General features: G+C 43.6%; 1 protein-coding gene across 1 annotated transcript in view; it reads left to right on the forward strand.

Annotated features, from left to right (window-relative positions):
* Window positions 1–17,693, forward strand: part of rai14 (retinoic acid induced 14) — a 56,062-nt gene that overhangs the window by 33,907 nt on the left and 4,462 nt on the right. The window contains 9 exon segments of the mRNA XM_048258806.1: window positions 5,513–5,570; window positions 6,718–6,788; window positions 11,896–12,002; window positions 12,353–12,540; window positions 12,885–12,913; window positions 13,400–13,486; window positions 15,090–15,179; window positions 15,462–15,590; window positions 16,389–16,490. Coding sequence (XP_048114763.1) covers window positions 5,513–5,570; window positions 6,718–6,788; window positions 11,896–12,002; window positions 12,353–12,540; window positions 12,885–12,913; window positions 13,400–13,486; window positions 15,090–15,179; window positions 15,462–15,590; window positions 16,389–16,490 — 861 coding nt within the window.

Raw genomic sequence — 17,693 nt, forward strand, 5'->3', positions numbered from 1 at the left:
TCCCAGAAAGATGAAAGGAAAACTGAAAATAGAGATTCTATGCCCGAGCTGTAAACACACTCACAGCAGGGTTATGCTAATCTGACTACATCAGCTTCTGGGGTGCCTTACCCCTATTTACAGAAATGTCAGTGTTGCCGCTGTATGTCAGCGCCTCAAAATTAAAGTTAAATTAAAGGGTAGCAAAGTTCCTACTTTAATGGTACTACTGGATACCAATTAACATTAAATCAGTTGGAGCAAAGGTGCAAACTTTCGGTACCAATGTAATATATTTTTTGCCACTGCGGTTTTCTTTTGAAGACGCACAAGCTAACGTTACCCCAGGGTTTCTATGTAAAATGTGTGTTTGTGTTACCCTTTAAACCCAGAAGTGTGCTTGGGCTGAAGGCATCAACTGTAAGCACATGAGTATCATACGCCTTTAGGAACATCATGGTCAAAGGGTCAATTATCGTAGAGAACTATTTACAACTACAGTGTTTCTCTTAATTTATATAATTAAAATCTGCATAATATGCCTTTTAAAACACAATGAAATGACTAAAACTCAATTGAATAACTGTGAAAGTCTCTTGGTGCTGTTGTGAGGAGAGGATCGTCTTTGCTGTGTCCACTGGTCCATCAGCTGCTTTCCTCGTGCTTGTGGCAGTGCTTGTGATCGGAGTTGATGAGTAGCATTTTGTCACCTCTGTATCTGCTGACCTCACCACAGCGCAGCAGCAGCAGCAGCAGGCTATGCACATGACTGATACTTCCCCCTCTCACAGTATGGAGCACACGCGAGGGGCCGCTCCGATTGGCTGGTCTATGTAGAGCAGTGGTCCCATATTGACCTACCATCCATCAGATTTTTAATGTTACGGCCTTATTCTAAAATGAATTCAATTCATTTTTTGCCACAATTCTACACACAAGACCCCATAATGAAAACATGATTTTTTTTTTTAATGTTTGCAAATGTATTTTAAAGAAATAAAGAACGAAAATATAATATGTACATAAGTCTTTTGGAATATATGAAGCCACAAGCTTGGCACACTTATCTTTGGCCAGTTTCGCCCATTCCTCTTTACAGAACCTCTCGAGCTCCATCAGGTTGGATGAGGAGCGTCGGTGCACAGCCATTTTCAGATCCCTCCAGAGATGTTCAATGGGATTCAAGTCTGGGCTCTGGCTGGGCCACTCTAGGACATTCAGTGTTGTCCTGAAGCCACTACTTCGATATCTTGGCTGTGTGCTTATGTCCTGTTGAAAGATGAACAGTCGCCCTAGTCTGAGGTCAAGAGCTCTAGAGCAGGTTTTCTTCCCACATGCTTCACTGTAGGGATGGTATTGGCCAGGTGATGAGCGGTGCCTGGTGTCCTCCAAACATAATTCTTGGCATTCACGCCAAAGAGTTCAATCTTTGTCTCAGAATCTTTCAGGTGCCTTTTGGCAAACTCCAGGCGTGCTGCCATGTGCCTTTTACTAAGGAGTGGCTTCTGTCTGGCCACTCTACCATACAGGCCTGATTGGTGGAGTCAGAGACGGTTGATAAAGCATATTATGTATATTAAGTATGTATATTAAGGGTCTTTGGTGGAGTGCTGCAGCGATGGTCGAGGGTTCTTCTCTCTCCACAGAGGAACCCTGGAGCTCTGTCAGAGTGACCATCGGGTTATTGGTCACCTCCCTAACTAAAGCCCTTCTCCCTGATCACTCAGTTAAGAGTGACTGCTAGCTCTAGGAAGAGTCCCGGTGGTTCCAAACTTTTTCCATTTACGGATGATGGAAGCCACTGTGCTCATTGGGATCTTTAAAGCCTTCCCCACCCCTTCCCCAATCACTTGAGGAAAACCAAGCAGCAGGTCTCTAAAAATAAGATAGATAGATAGATAGATAGATAGATACTTTATTGATCCCCAGGGGAAATTCAAGGTCTCAGCAGCATACAGACAACACAAACACATTCTTTAACAGCAGAAAGAGTAATTAAAGTATATAATATAAAAACACAACTAAGCAATAAGGACAGTAGAAGATAAAGAATATGCTAAGAATACTAAAATACAAATTATACTAACTAACACTCTAAATCAATTCTAAAAACAGTATCCACATAGTGGTGATTAATCAATCAGAGGCGCTTGCAATGACTTAGGACTGAGCCTGTGATTCTCTGTGCATAGTAAGGTATGGTAAGGTGCTCTAAGGTGCTCTTGTGTGAATGAGTGTCATGGTGGTAGTGCAATGGTGATGGTGGTCATGGTGATAGTGCAAATGAGTAAGTCCAACAGTGCAACAATGCAGAAATATAGTAAAGTAAAGTCTATATATCTATATATTTAACTATTTAAAGAAAATGTATAAGTGTGGCCACAGTTCGGCTGTGGCATGGAGGGGGGGTTATGCATATGTGCTATATGGCCATAACCTTTCCCTTTGCCATACAGTTTCAATGGTAATTGTTTTGTTTTTTTATTGTTTCTTTTAATTTAAAGTTTTTAGGTTTAACTTATTATTTCCCCCTTTACATAATATAGCACGCTAATTGCTAATATAGCACGCAAACAGTGAGGCATAAAGACAGTGGTAAAAGTGGCTAGTGGACAGACAGTATCCAAACATGGAGGGGGTGAAGAGGCAGACAGACTATGCAGAGAAGTCTATCTCTCCTCTTCCCTTAAGTGAGGCATTGAACAGTTCAATGGCCCTGGGGACAAATTACTTTCTCAGTCTGTCAGTTGTGCAAGGCAGTGAGCGAAGTCTCCAGCTGATCAGGCTCTTCTGCTTAACAATAGTGCTGTGGAGTGGGTGACACTCATTGTCCAAGATGTTGATCAGTTTGTTCAGGGTCCTTTTGTCAGATAGTGAAGTGATGCACTCCAGTTCAGCTCCCACTACAGAGCCAGCTTTCCTTACCAGCCTGTCAATTCGCCCCGCATCCCTCTTCCTTGTGCTTCCTCCCCAACATACTACTGCATAGAAGAGGACGCTGGCAACAACAGACTGGTAGAACATCCTGAGGAGCTTACTGCACACATTGAAGGGCCGCAGCCTCCTCAGGAAGTACAGCCTGCTCTGCCCTTTCTTGTAGAGTGCATCAGTGTTGGCTGACCAGTCCAGTTTATTGTCCAGGTGGAGACCCAGATACTTGTAGGTGCTAACCACCTCCACATTGACCCCATCAATGTGGACTGGTAGCAGAGTGGGCTTAGACCTTCGGAAATCCACCATCATCTCCTTGGTCTTTAAAGTGTTAAGTTGAAGATGATTGAGTTTGCACCATTGCACAAAGTTCCCCACCAGGCTCCTGTACTCCTCCTCCTACCCGTTCCTGATACACCCCACAATTGCAGTATCATCAGAAAACTTCTGCATGTGGCATGACTCGGTGTTGTAGCAGAAGTCAGATGTGTACAGGGTGAACAGGACTGGAGAGAGCACAGTTCCCGGTGGCGCTCCGGTGCTGCAGATCACAGTGTCAGAAAGACAGTTCTTCAGTCTGACGAACTGTGGTCGCTCGGTCAGGTAATCTGTAATCCAGGTTACCAGGTGAGCGTCCACACCCATCTGCAAGAGCTTGTCTCCAAATCTGAGGGGCTGGACGGTGTTAAAAGCACTTGAGAAATCAAAGAACATGATTCTCACAGCACTTTCCCCCTTGTCTAGGTGGGAATGTGTCCTGTGTAGAAGATTAGTGATGGCATCGTCTACGCCCACTTTCTCCTGGTATGCAAACTGTAACGGGTCTAGTGCATGGCGTACCTGGGGTCTGAGCATACCTAAGACCAATCGCTCCATTGTCTTCATCACATGTGATGTAAGAGCGACAGGTCTGTAGTCATTAAGCTCACTAGGGTGTGGCTTCTTGGGGACAGGGGTAAGACATGATGTCTTCCACAGTGTTTGAACTTGTCCAAGGCGTAGGCTCAAATTGAAGATGTGCTTCAGTGGCTCCCCCAGTTCAGCAGCACAGGCCTTGAGTAGCCTTGGACACAGTCTGTCAGGCCCCGCTGCTTTATTGCTGCGCAATTTCTTTAGTTGGACTGTCACTTGATCTGTTGTAATGGTGAGGGGTGTAAGGGGAGGGGAGAGGAGTTGGACTGTCACTTGATCTGTTGTAATGGTGAGGGGTGTAAGGGGAGGGGAGCCCAAAAGAAGTGACCCAAGACCAAATAGTTAGCATCCACTCCCCGAACCCCTGACGTTACATATCTGGGGCGGTCATGTTAGCGGAGCCCACAGTTACAGCGCAGAGTCGACCCAGAGGCATAGGTTAAAATGCCCTCTGTGTACGTGTAGAGGCATAGGTTAAAATGCAATGCTACAGCAAATGCTATAGGTTGTCCAACGAAATATTACCACATGCAACATTTTCTTGGTTTCGGCCTGGCAGTGTACATTTAGAGAGAATGCAGAAAGTCTGATGAGTCTCTGCAGTAGTGGTAATGAGTAGTACTGGCAAGGACTAAAGGTTGTGTTGGGTAAGATAATATTGAGCATCTGAGCTGTCTTTAGGGCCCTTCCGTGTGATTGAGGGGACTTTTCTTGTTTGCTATAATTATGAGGTGTATTTTCCAGCCTACAGAAACATCTGATAATAAGCTAATTACAGTCTATCAGCTAGTCAGATAATTATCCAAGTTTGCAAAAGTCGAAAACCAAACTTCAGGGTTGACCCAGATTTCAGATTAAAACGACCTGACTTGAGTGTGTGCATTTTCAGGCGAAGAGTCAGTGTGGCAAAGCCCACTTTCTTGTGTAGACGTCCATTTCCATGACACCCAGTGCGACGCCTTTGCAATGACTTGCTCATAGGCCATCATTTCCATTGGCCTTCGCTGTCAGGTTTAATACATCCTCCTTCTATTCTCTCTGATCATGCCTTCAAATTAATGCCTTGTGCCGATTCACGCATGAACACTGGTTTGACACGCTGTTCAAAAGCTAGGACACATCACTTCTACTAGCTGTGTGCCAACAAAAGGCTTGAACACAAAGGATGTGCTATGTTCATTGTATATGTCTCCACACAATGAGGTGGTGTATGATAGGTGTTGGACATTTTAAATGAAGGTTAATGCTAAACTTGTGGGATGGTTGTCCATACACTGAAACTCTTTTAGTGGACATTTTCACTATGGTTTTGTCTACGACTTGGCTTTATCCATGTATGGAACACATGCCCATAATTATTTGCATTGATTTGACATTAACATCTAACAGGTATTATTTGATTATTTTATTATCCTATATTGGGTTATATTATTTTATCATACGGTTCTTCAGAATGCTGCAGGAAGTTTCATTGACTTAAATGGGCCTTCCCAATATCCTTTTACCAACCCCACACCCTCTCGTGTGATATTGCTTAAATAAGTTCCATCGCTAATGCTAAACATAGGTGTCACATTGGAATGAATAGGTCTGCTGTATGTAGTTAACCTAACCAAAATGGTGGTGAAAGTCAGTAAAGATTGTATGCAACTGCATCATAACTGTCCTGTCACCTCCTTTCCTTTTTCAGAATAAGAGTGTGGTGGATTCTCTTGATGGCTCAGGGAAGACCGCTCTGCATCACGCAGGTAGAAAAAAAGCTTGGCTTGCTCAGTCTTAATGTGTTTGCGTATATGTCTCATGATTCAATTATTTTATTTATTCAGTACTCTAGCTATTATTTCATTTTTGATTGAGCTAGCTGGCTATTTTGTTTCTGCATATAAATGGATGATTCTTGCTATTTTGCTGTGATGGCTTTTCATGTTTACATTATTGCATTGTGTCAGTTTTATGTAAAAATCAAAATCTTTTATGATATCATGCAATGTTTTTGTTTGCTCTGTTTATTTTTTAGAAGGTTCTGAATTCAGTATACCAGTACCTTGTTGTTAAGTGATCGAATGTACCTTCATTTCAGGTTAGCCTTGTCCCCAAACAACTTTTCAAATTATTTCCAGTTAAGCTACAGTTAATAGTTTTAATTGCCCCAGGCCTCCTAGGGCAGTCATAAAAGTTGTCATTAGGCAAAAAAAGCCTCCCCATTTGGCTTCTTTTTTGAGAATACAGTGACATTCAAAGGTCAGTCAAAGCTAATCATATAGGCTTCCCACTATGATTAACCTTATAGAATACCACGCTGGTCCCAATCAGAATAGTTCAGTTTGAAGGCGATGGTAGGATTCTAGTCAGTTGAAAGCAATTCTAGTAGGGTCTGTTTAGAATGAAAGGGCATAAGGAGGCTGGGATGATGACATGATGAATGATGGCCTCATTATCAGCAGAAGTGGAGTCTCTCTAACAGGGAGTATGCTCTTTCCCCCATCTGTGCTGATTGAGAATGAATGCTGTTGAGTAGTATTTTGGGACTTGAGGGTGATGCTGCAGAGTCATTTTCTGGGCTGATTGTTCTAGGTCTCGGGTCTGGACTAGAGTATTGTTCGGTTCTAGGTCTCGGGTCTGGACTAGAGTATTGTTCGGTTCCAGGTCTCGGGTCTGGACTAGATTATTGTTCGGTTCTAGGTCTCGGTTCTAGACTAGAGTCTAGGTTCTAGGTCTCGGTTCTAGACTAGAGTATTGCTCGGTTCTAGGTCTCGGGTCTAGACTAGAGTATGTTCGGTTCTAGGTCTCGGGTCTAGACTAGAGTATTGTTCGGTTCTAGGTCTCGGGTCTAGACTAGAGTATTGTTCGGTTCTAGGTTGTTTTATTTTATTCTGCTTTGTCTCCCTTCTCCAGCTGCGTGTGGAACCGTTGCGATGGTTCAGCTCCTGTGTGAAACCAAGTGTTTAGTGAACCTCAAGGATGCGGTAAGTGCTCCATGCTGTGGTAGCTCCTTTAGCGCCTTCATTTTTTATAACAAAATTCTCTCAGTCGGATGTCTCTATCTGTTGCCATAAAAGTCCACTACAGCTGGTACCCAACTGCTCTGGTATCCAACTGCTCTGGTATCCAACTGCTCTGGTATCCAACTGCTCTGGTATCCAACGGTGACGTGCATTAAACATCACACCTTACCAGCATATCCAACTAGGGCTGTATGTTGAGGTTGCAGTGATTAAAGTCACTTAGGTAGACTTGAGGTCTCTGTGAAGGGCCAATCATTATTCTGTTCTGCTTTGCTTTGTTTTGCTTTGCTTCCACTCCCTCTGCTTTAATGGTGTATGTTTTCTTTGTGTCTCCCTGGAGGCTTTGCGCTTTAAAGCTCTCGTTAAGATTGCTAGAGGCGACCTCGATGGTGGCAACAACGCGCCCAGTTGAAACACGCCTGTTTACTTCAATTAGCCTTGGCAGCCCTGCGGCTGTTTGGGGCCGTACGGAGGCTTTTAAGCGTCTCCTCACTCTCTGAGTGCCACAAGTGGGCATACACAAACCCCGTCTATGCATCAGGCAATGACTGGTGGAATTCAAAAACAGTTTCTTCCCCTCTGCAATTTGACAAAACATAACCCCCTTTCTGCATAGTGTTTTTGTACTTTAATTGCATATGCACTTTGTCATATTTGTATAGGCCTTTGATATTTAAATACTTCTGTCTACCAGTGTCTTGCACCATTTCACCACGTCCAATTCCTTGTTCTTTCTTTTTCGTAACGTAGAAGCTTCTACATTTGGGGTAATTTTCTCTTTATCTTTGTTAAGATGAATCTTTCGTGCTGCTGTGTTGATGAATCTGTTGGGCTGCTGCATTGCTATTATATTACATCCCCACTCTGATATGATTCATCTTTTATCTTTATGGAGGAGAGTAATTTTGGAGTGAATTCACAGTTGTCGGCTTTTTGTGAGCTCCAACAAAGTCTGGTGGAAACGTTGGTATGCTTGAGGTCTTCCTAATTAGCTCCCCTCGTCTGAGCTCTTCTCTGAGAGAGGCTGAGAGCAGGAAGGGAGAATGGCTTTCTCTACCCACATAATACCCAGATGGTCTCGCTTAGAGCAGGGACGACATTGAAAGGGAGAGAGAGAATGTGGGCTGGGGAAAAGGAATTGAAAGACATGAGAGACAAATGAGAGCTCTGAGTCAGTCAGTCAGGGGTCTGAGACTTTGCTCAGCAGATGCTGACTGTCACTGCTAAGAAGCACAGCATAGTGACATGAAGTCTTTCCCACAGGAGCAACCCATATGTCTCACTTTGACAAGGTTTTCTAGTCAAGTATGATGTTGTATCACTTGTAATGTGTATTTCCGCCATACATTTCACAAAGGCAAGGCAAGTTTATGTAATATTTATATTACACATTTCATACAAAGAGGCAATACTTTGTGCTTTAATTAATGCAATGACTTTTTCTCCAACAAATCTTTTATGATGAATGTGTAGTTGTATATTTAATATAGAACAGAGATTGAAATCATAGGATGATGGGGACTTTCAGACATATAGACATTTCTTAGTGCCATGAGTCTAGGGATGTGCATGCAGAAAACCACCCCTGTAAATAGGAGCTTCAAGTTCAATCAGTAGTAAAGATCGGAACATTTCAGCACACTCACTATGTTCAATGTGTAAAGGATGTGAAGGCCTCTTATGGCACCATGGCAATAGAAGCATGGTTCATGGATCACAGGCATCGGGCAACATTGCTCTATAAATTGGCCCTCTCGAGGCCTGTGTAAAGGCTACCATGCCTTTTCCTTCAGCCCGCCTCATCACCCATCTGATCGAGGAGCTGCTCCCGGACAAACGCCCCATTTTCCCCTCCCCTAGGACTATTCTCGATGTCCCTAATAGTCCCCAGACACACACACACACACACACACACAGACACACAGATACACACACACACACACACACACATTACTAGCAGACATCAGGGATCTGCACACGCGACGTAAGAAGAATGACGCTTTGATTCTCTGCGGATAAAAGATAAAAGAGACCCTTAATCTTCATTTGCTCTGTGTGTGCGGGGAGGCACCTGGTGATCAAACAGCACTGGCAGCAGACATTAGCACTGATAAGTGCCGGCTGCCCTGCCAGGCCGACGCGGTTCTCTGCATCTCATTGTGGGAAGTTCTTGGCGGCCATATTAAGGGGGTGAGCAGTGGACAGTCCAAAAAGCCTCGCTCTGAAGCCGCTGGGCTGCTCCAGGATCTGAGAGTGAGAGTGCATCTGGAACTTATTCTTCAAGGGTTGTCTGGTATGCCCACTTGTTATATGCCTATATGCCTGCATCTTGAAATAAATGTATGTTAGAAGAGACTGGCTCGTTATAAAATCCCCATGGTCAGTGAACTGAATGTTTACAGTACAGTTATCAGTTGCCATGTGTTCTCCTTCGCATACTAATGTAAACGTGTATTAGCTGACCTCTTTAAAGCTCCAAACGTTCTGATCCAACTCTGCAATCTCACATTCATTACTTGCAAATTAATCTTGACATATAATAAAACCAAATACCTAAAACATTCAATTTATTGCTTTCATAAATCATGATCTCAAACAAAATGACTTGTGTAGCAAAGTTAGCCAGCTTTCAAACAAGGGAGCACAGTCTATTCCAAGTTTCAATCTCTTGGCTTGACCTAAAAGAGATTGGCCCTGCAATGGACTTGGCTATAGCTGTCTCTTTGAAAAAGCGGTGGTCTTCAAAACTGTGTACAGTATAGTTCAGAAACTCATTTCTGTGGTTGGATCTTTTATTTGGAAGCTGTCCAGTTTAAAATGAACTGAGGCACCTGAATGGTGCTGGTCAAAGTTATGTATAGAATATTTAAACATTACTGTTGGATCATGCTTAAGGAGAACCTCTGTTGTAGGGCCATGTAGTTAGAGGCCTCTTATTTCACTAGTCAAACAGAGTATGGTCCACTGCAAATGAAAAAAAAAAAACAGTTGAGCAAGGTCAGTGGAGTGGTTGAAAATTGAGAACGTGCCCTACAGTGTCACACACACACACACAGTTCCAGGCCTCTGAAAATAACTTGTCCAAGCACTCACTCACCCTCCCGCTCTGTTGGTTTAAACAGTAACCATAAAATTCCCTGGCACCTCCTACCCACTGCTAATGTTCCAGATGTCTAAAGTAAGATTGTTAAATTAGTCACCCTGGCCCTAGATTCTCCGCCTGCATGGCCTCTGTACATGAGGCCACACACATGCAGGTGTGGTGTTAAGGCCTATTCACACCAAGAATGATAACTATAACCATAACGATAAAAGCGTTTACACTGAACAACGATAAACAAAGTCTCTCCTTGTGTTAATGAATGTGACGGTTAAAATTCTATGGGTTCTGATTGGCTATTCATTTTTTATCATTCTGAAAATCGCTCTGAAAGTGATCCCCAACGATATCGTTCTTCATGTCGTTATCGTTATAGTTTATGTGTGAACGTTGTCATTCATATTAACGAGAACGATATTTATTTATAGTTATTGTTATCGTTCTTGGTGTGAATAGGCCTTTACTCCATATAGTCTCTGTGCTCTTCTTTCTCTTTTCACTGCTCTCTTATTCATTTGTTTATGGTTTGTCTGTTTATTCCATTACATTGGAAAATTCTTGGTGGTAGGCTGGTGTAGAGTGACCAGTCACGTCCTGTTTTGTTTGTATGCAAAGTTTGATGGAAAAGACGTTGGGTGCATGCCTATCGTCCTATTTACCACCGCCAGTATGTGTTGAGAGTGTGTTGTGAAACCATGTGGACGCACAAAGAATGTGTCACCTCGCCGAGGTTTTTTTTCTCCCGGTCGCACGCTAAATTACTGATACTACCGTTAGCAGGCACTTAAGCGCACAGGTCACACAACTCACTTATGACGCCAAGTGGGCTAGATAAATCCACCTCAGCCGGCGCTGGCTCTACTCACAGTGCACCGATACAATCCGCACCATGTTGTCAAAGGTGCTGGTGCTGGTGGGGGTGGTCAGCATTTAAAAATGTGTCATAGAAAAGGCCAGCTGTAGAATGCAGTATGTGCTCGGTTTATAAGTGGTCAGTGGAATTTGTGGTTGTATAAGTCTGTGCACTTGACTGTCTTGATGACGGGCTTCAGCAGTGACGCATATGAACATCGACCCCTAGACAGGGGTCTCTTTTTTTAAGGCATAATTGACGTACACAGAAAGGAAGGAAGGAAGGAAGGAGGTGTGAAAAAGCCCCTAATTGCTGCCTTGAGTCATGGCCCAGGCTACAGCGTTGGGAGAAGAGGAGTGCACAGGTTATGGTTTGAGTTATGTCAAAGCTCTTAAATCTGATTTTGATGCTGTGTCAATTTCTTGGACCTGGATAATTAGCTAGCACCCAGTGACCTTTGTGTGTGTGTGTGTGTGTGTGTGTGTGTGTGTGGGGTAGGACAGCAGATAGGAGATGAGATCCAATTCTGTCAGAGCACCATGGAAAGACGGGATCGCTAGCCAAAGGCTTTTTAAAGCAACCCCCTTTTGTGTGTCTGTCTGTGAAATGCAGACCACAGTGTCAGGCCTTTCCCAGCGTTAATTAGAGTGCAGGCATTGTTGCATCCCTTCGCTGACCTAGTGATGTTGTCTTTTGACAAGCTCCCTCTCCCCATAAATGGAGTCTGACACGAAAAGGCATCTACTAATTATGTCTGACCGCTCCGAGTATGGCTTGTGTAATTATACAGCTGTTCCACAATAGAAAGTTAAATAGTCTGACAAGTAAAAGAGCTTTGGATCAATGATGCAATACAGCGGGGAATACCCACAACAACCAGCAGCACAATGATGCAAACGCTATGTTTGAACACTGATTTGCAAAGTATAGAGATAAGACTTTCTCAGAACAAAAAGAGGAAATGGACAAACTTCTTTTGGTTTTGTCATGATGACACTGTGTGTGTGTGTGTGTGTGTGTGTGTGTGTGTGTGTGTGTGTGTGTGTGTGTGTGTGTGTGTGTGTTTTGTTTGTTTGTTTGTTTGTTTGTGTGTGGGTGTTGTGCTATATTTCCAGGAGGGCTTCACACCCTTGCTGTTGTCAGCCAGGCATTCACATGCTGACGTGTGCAGCACCCTGCTGAAGTGGGGGGCCGATGTCAACGCTCGTGACAAGAACGGCAGGTACGCTCTCAGCTCCCCAATGCAAGTTTGAAACGCTTGCCCACACTTTTTAACATATTTTGTTCTTGTTGAACATTTTTGTTATTTTAGCATTTTTGAGTGTGCTGCAGGTACACATCATGTGTCCACATTTAAACACACAAAATATTCAACCCTAATTGTGGTCTGACTAACACCAGACCACATCAAAAGGACAACATGTTAGTTATCCCTTGAGCTTCATTAGCCATCGTCCCCTGATACCCAGAGCCTTTGCGCTCACTTTGATGTTGCTTGGACTGGTCAAGCCATAGTCACTGGCACTGCATCTCTGTCTAACTGGTGCCTGACCCCCCCCCCCCCCCCCCCAGGACGGCCGTGATGCTGGCCTGTGAGGGCCGCTGCGTTGCAGCGGTACAGGTCCTGGTGCAGTGTGGAGCCGACCTCAGGGCCGCAGACTCCCTGGGCTGCGACGTGCTGCACTATGCCAAGCTCTCTGGCAGCGCCGAAGTCCGGAATGTTCTCAACTCGGTTCTCCAGAGACAGCAAGCCGACTCAGGTATGATGAGGTTTTGTACCTCTCAACACGGCCCTTAGAAAGTGTAAATATTAATGTTGGACTTTGGACTGAATTACACTGGTTTATATTTTATGTAATATTGTCTGCACCAAAGGTAGGTTTTCCTTCAGACTGTGAAATGGGTTTGTTACCCAATCTCATAAATACATGTTCCCCTTTTTCACCTAGTGGTGAAAAATGATATGACACCAATGCAGCCTGTTGCTTCCTCCCCAGGCAAACATTGCCATCTTCTGGTGATTAAGTCTCACATCAAAGTCTTTTGTTTTGTGGAAATGGTTATACATGTTATTGAGAAGCAACATTCTCTTTTGTCCTTGCAGATAATAAGACTCCACAAAAAACTCCACAGGTAGGCATTTGTCTCCTTCCACTTTGAAATAGCCACTCAGGTTATCCAGACTCTGCTGCTCAGAATTCAGAAAGATTGCCACAGAGCGCAGGCTTAAGTGTGCATTTACAGCCAATACTGTAGCTGCCATCTCTATTTGTGCCTGAACCTCTTGTTGCACTGGAGGTATTTGAACAAATTGTGTGAAAACTCCTTTTCTTCTCAACGAGACTCATGTGATACACTTCAAATGAAAGCACGATGAGCATGTGATGACCTAATTTGACTTCAGCATCCTCTGTAGATGAGCATGTGATGACCTAATTTGACTTCAGCATCCTCTGTAGATCAAAACCCCACCTCTCTTTACTAACACAACTAAAAAAACACACTTCTGGCTCTTTTCTCTCCTCTTTCTCTATCCCTTTGCTCCTTCTGTCTTTTTCCCCCACCTCCCTCCCTCCCTCCCTCCCTCTCTCCCTCTCTTTACCTCTCACTCCCCTTCAGCATGATATGGCTGCTTGGGTAAATGATGACAGGAACTCAACCCCTAAAAAACGAAAAGCGCCTCCACCTCCTATTAGTCCGACACAGGTAAAAACCCACCCCCTGTCTGCCTGCCCCTTTCCTTATGTCTGTGTGTCTGTCTGTCAGTTGACTGTGTGGTTCGGCTGCTGGATGTGTCATATTTAGCCTCTTTCATCAACTCTCTTTTGGAGCTAAGATGATGTAATAGATTGAAATATATGTATGTTTTCTTTTTTGCTGTTGTGCTTTAAACCATATCTGTTTGTTGGTTGGTTGTTTTTTTTAGCAGTATTTCAAAAAACACTGGTCTGATTTTCATGAAACGTGTCCGAAAGGTGTAGTAATGGGTCAAAGAAGAACCCATTCTGCTTTGGAAAGTGAAACTAAATTCATGCAGATGCCCAATGAGGTTTCAGGCCTACGTTTAGCGAAATCCTGAAGGTTGTGAGGTTGGTGAGTGAGGTTACTAGCTTATCTAGGTAACTTCAGGAGTAACTTTGTGACATAGGGTATAACTTATGCTGCGTCTCAAAGCTGCTCTGAACAGGTTATGTTTGTGTTTAGCTCAATGTTGCTCTTTATAAACACTGCCCTTTGCCTACAATCTTGGAAAATATTGGCGCATGGATTATGTCAGGCTCACTCATCCAGGCAAGGATGTGTAAAGATGGCAAAAATCATCAAAATCTTTTCTCAACAATGTTTTCTATGAAAGATTTTATTGAGGGCCAGATGTATCCAAAGCCTCTTACTTTTGAACATAGCCTACAATGCATTGTTATTTTGCCAGTGATGGTGAACATCTGAGCAAGTATAGGATGCTGTAAGGTGTTGACTTCCTTTGTTGTGTTCCCCAGCCATGTCCCTAGTCTTTTTAGTCAAAGAGGCTTTTTAAGTGATCTCAGGTATAGTCTATAGTTTATTATGCATATTCTAGACCTATATATGCTACGGAACTGTTCTCTTTCCCAAGTGTGATGGGTGCGATTGACTGTAGCCTGCACATATCCTCTTTAGAGCTCTTTAGAGATCAGTTGGTCAGACTCAGAAGCAATAGTAAAATAAAAATACCAATTTACTCTTTTTCTTTTGTTGTCCAAAATGTATATTTGTTTTTGTAGTTAACTACACATATATGACAAAAGCAATTTGAGATTTATTTAAACACTTTACAGCAACAAACTGTCGTAGTACATCGGTTACGAAAAAGTGACCAACTGCAAGTCCTTGGTCATGAACTTGGCGGATACGTCCTTTATTGCAAAGATGAACAAAGTCCAGTTTTGGTAATACAGAATCAGCTAATTAACAATTTCTCCACCATCATGTTAGAATTCAAAACCAACTTGTCACCCATGAGTGTCAGTCAAATAACCAGACAAACAAAGCAACAAAGCGTCATGGGTTAAACCATAGCCTTCTTGGCAGAGGATCTATGAAGGAGCCAATGAGCTCTACCATTTTGGTCGAGTTTCTCTTTGTGACTCAGATCTTTCCGAAAAATGCCAGTCTTTTTTGGGGTTTTACAGTCAAGGCCCATGGCACGTTAGGCTTTGTTTGTGTGTTTGTGATCATCTAAAGCCATCCCAGGTATTTCCCCCTCTCCTGCGCCCGCAGTGTAAACACTCCCTGACTCACGCGTGCGCTGAATAACTTTTACGGCTCTCAGTTGGCAGGCATCGTTTCCCCTCCCTACCTGACCCCGACGGGAACGCCGTCCTCCGCCAAGAGTGACACACCGAAGAGGTTTAATTACAAGGTGAGAACCAGAGCACCAGAAACAGCCCCCGAGACAGTCCAGTGCCGGCCTGTGTTTGGGGTCCATCTAACACGCATTTGTGGAGTTAACAACAACCTAACGCCTAACAGTCTGACATTATGTGGAATGACTCAATTACAGATAACAGCTTGGGTCTGGTGTGTGCAAATGTCAACATGGCTGTGTGTATGCGTGTGTGTGTGTGTGTGTGCATACTGTATGTGTGTTATGTTTGAGTGAGCATGCAAAAATTGTGTGTGTCTGCATGCGGTGTGTGTACAGGAGGATGAGATCCGTAGCATGGCGCTGAAAGAGGAGATTGAGAAACTCCAGGAGGAGAAGAGCATGCTGCTGGAGACCATTGAAGATCTGAAGCAGATTGTGGAGCAGACTGAGCCCAAGGCTAGTGTGGTGTGTGTGTGTTTACTACAGTCCCTTTAATATTCTCTGATGTGGTCCAGACTTTGATCCACAACCACTTGTACTCTCTGGAAGCCATTTCACCAGCTGTAGTTTTTTTTTTTTTTTTATTGGACCTGTTCAGGTAAAGGTTAGCCTTCAGGGAAAGGCAGACCTCAATCTCTCTTTCTCTTTCTCTCTCTCTCTCTCTGTCTCACTCTCAAATATACTTTAACTCTCCAACTCTGTCACACACGCAAACACACACACACACACACACACACACTACCTCCACTGCCACAAGGCACACTCCAATTCAAAGCTGACAGGCAATTAAAGTGCACTAAATGAACAGCCCTGAACTCCAGCATGATTCATTTGCATGTGTTTCTGAAAGTCTTATGCAAGTTACTAACTCAGAAAAAAGACTTCCTGTTTGCTTGATTAAATACAATGTCTGAGGTCACGGCAGGTGATTTTCTCAAAGTCCTTCAGACATAGAAGCAGTGTAGCGGATCTGTAGTGTACTGTATGTGCGTGTGTGTGTGTGTGTGTGTGTGATGCCACTGCCGCAGTCTGGCACTCAATTTGGCTCAGACCTGAGCGGGAGCACACACACACAAAACGGCACCACCACAGCACACACACACACACACCAAACGGCACACACACCGCAGGCTCAGCGGCTTCCTGAGCCATGACGGCAACGGAGGGCTTTTGTCTTCTCTCTTGTTTGGGCGGCAGCACAAAGGGCCAGGGATGTGCCGTCTGCCATGGTGGTCATGCTGGGCTGTTGGTTTTGTTGTGCAGGCAGAGCACAGGGGGAATGCTGATGTGGCCCTGGTCGCCACGCTGCAGGCCAAGGTGGCCGCGCTCTCGCTGGAGAACCAGCAGCTCTCGCAGATCATCAAGGTGAGTTCCAGAATGTCAGAACCCAAGGGAAGGCTCTACTGTGAGATGATCGCCTGGTCCTGGTGCGACACCAGTGTCCACTGATCTGAATCTCTCTCACTGGTGATATATTAATTCTGATCATAAATTCTTAATGACATAACTTTGGTCATATTGATGTGTTTAAAAAAAGCGATCTCCTCTGGGTTGTCATCTCCTGACCCTCAAACATCAAAAAGATTTGCCCTTCAATTCAAGTCCAATTTTGTTTGCCATTCCAGAATAAAAAACAGTGTATTAAGTCCAATATGAGGGGGAAAATGCAAGGCTCACGTTTCCATAAATAATTTCCATAGATGATATTTAACACATGAAGAACAGCTTTGTGTTTAGCATATCTTTACAGAAAACATGTACAGCACACACCTAATAGTTCAAAGTATTTCAAAGATTATCTCAATGCTATGGTTGTTAAAAGATGAAAACATGCAACGTATACAAATATATTGCCCTACTAAGTATAAATACTTTTTTGATCCCGTGAGGGAAATTTGGTCTCTGCAATTAGTGAATTAGTGTGAAATGTGAATTAGTGAAACACAAACAGCACACAGTGTACACACAGTGAGGTGAAGCACACACTAATCCCGGCGCAGTGAGCTGCCTGCTACAACGGCGGCGCTTGGGGAGCAGTGAGGGGTTAGGTGCCTTGATCAAGGGCACTTCAGCCGCGGCCCACTGGTCGGGGCTCGAACCGGCAACCTTCCGGTTACAAGTCCAGAGTGCTAACCACTGGGCCACTGCCCTACAAACATAAATGTTTTGAAATTTTATTTCCTCTTCTCATTACTATTATTTGTTATTACTTATGCATAACAACTGTGCCAACTTGGAAATCCTGTAGCCTAGTTTCTCTACCTAGTTATGGAACTATTATTAGAATGATACAACACATGTCGAGAAGTATCCTAATGGTCCAAATATGCTTATCCTTAAGAATTTTAGATATGAAGGTGGCATTGCTACTGTATAAGCTGCCAGATCCAAAGCTGAGATGCACTTCAGGAAATTATATGTGTGACTGAAAGAATCTGTTTATTCTGTCTGTTCATTAGCATTCGTATATGCACCCGAGTGTCTGCATCCACATTCAAAAAGGATTTAAATAAGTAATGAGGATTATCAGTTTGTTTTCACAGTGAAACCGTAAATTAGGTCCTTCAT

This window comes from Alosa alosa, chromosome 12, assembly GCF_017589495.1.
Source record: "Alosa alosa isolate M-15738 ecotype Scorff River chromosome 12, AALO_Geno_1.1, whole genome shotgun sequence".
Classification (NCBI taxonomy): domain Eukaryota; kingdom Metazoa; phylum Chordata; class Actinopteri; order Clupeiformes; family Clupeidae; genus Alosa; species Alosa alosa.